At 42.4% G+C, this 1432-nt stretch overlaps 1 protein-coding gene across 1 annotated transcript in view; it reads right to left on the minus strand.

Moving 5' to 3' along the window:
- Window positions 1–1432, minus strand: part of ankfn1a (ankyrin repeat and fibronectin type III domain containing 1a) — a 116630-nt gene that overhangs the window by 34654 nt on the left and 80544 nt on the right. The window contains exon 13 of the mRNA XM_008303337.1: window positions 945–1036. Coding sequence (XP_008301559.1) covers window positions 945–1036 — 92 coding nt within the window. The remainder of the gene's footprint in view (window positions 1–944; window positions 1037–1432) is intronic.

Genomic DNA, 1432 nt, shown 5'->3' on the forward strand with positions numbered 1-1432 from the left:
TTCATGGACTCACCTCCACAGCAGTAGTGGGTGGTTCAGACCTGCTAGTCCTTTAGAGGGATTTAAAGTCATTTTGAGCGTCTTCTTTTGTCATTATGGATCATTCTTGGACATGTCTTTGTCACTCTGGACATTTTTAAAGTAATATTTGACACATTTTAGGTGGTTTTTGACATTTTTGTCGTCATTCTGGAAAAGTTTAAGGTTTTGAGAAGATTAAAACATTCAAAACCTGCTTTAATCTTCTTCTCATTATCTTCTGTTGATTCCATCCGTCTGGTGATTAGATCTAAACACTTCAGTGAGCTTCAGCTCCTCAACTTAGGTTTCATGTCCGCTCGCTGTCTCGTTGGTTTCGGGTTAAACTTCAACGTTTTCTTTTGCAGCTCATTCATGTTGCCATGGTGACGAGTCCTGTCCATCTAACCTGTGATTGGCCGGATGAGGAGCAGCGACACTGAAGCAGTGAAACAACAAACGAACTGCAGAGAGGTGTTGATCTGTGAGCAGCGGCGTCGTCTCTTATCAGTAGATCTGTGGAGTTATTCAGCGTGTCCATGAAAACGAGGACGAACGCTGTTAGCTCACTGCATCACTGCAAGACTCAGGAATGCTCACAGGAGCTTCACGTCTGGTTGTTTGTGCTGAAACACAAGTCAAAGGCACTGGCGGAGTAATTAGACGACTTAGACTAGTTGGAAACAAACATTTCTCAAAACGTATTCAAACCTGTAAAAGACTGAAAACAAGCTGCAGACTTTATGACTGCACAGAAACCTGCATGAAGCTCGTGTCTGTGGGAAGTTATTTAAATACAGGAATATGAAATCAGGTGGAAACAGATGTGAAGCTGCAGAAACAGGTTAAAGTTCAGTCTCAGAACTTGCAGAAGTTCTGCAGGCTGCAGAGCTGCTGAAGTTATTAACATAAAAAAGCCAACTTACTGGACGGAGCAGCAGATGGAGGCAGGGAAGAGGCAGGAGGACCCCAGCCCTTCATGTTGTAAGCCGACACTCGGATGTAGTAAAGTCGCCCCTGAATGATTAAAAACATTAGTTCATTTAAAATAGAAAAATAAAATATATTGTTTGGTGCAAAATAATGTCACGATCAAAAGTATGTGGACAGCTCATCTTCAGGTGGACCTGAAAGACGCTGCAGCAGGTGTCCACATACTTTTGGAGACTTTTCTTTCCTGTCGTTTACTGTTTTTACTGCAACAGAACTAGAACAAACAAACTCTGAGACATGAACAACTTCTGGGCCTTCCACGGTGTTTATGAAACCAATCCTCATTCAGGTGTTTAAAGTCGATGGAGCGTTTACGAGGCTCTTTGTGGTGGTTTTGCGTCTCTTTGTGGTTGTTTTGTGTCTCTTTGTGGTGGTTTTGTGTCTCTTTGTGGTTGTTTTGTGTCTCTTTGTGGTTGTTTTG

This window comes from Stegastes partitus, unplaced genomic scaffold (assembly GCF_000690725.1).
Source record: "Stegastes partitus isolate 25-593 unplaced genomic scaffold, Stegastes_partitus-1.0.2 Scaffold1983, whole genome shotgun sequence".
In the NCBI taxonomy this organism is placed as follows: Eukaryota; Metazoa; Chordata; class Actinopteri; family Pomacentridae; genus Stegastes; species Stegastes partitus.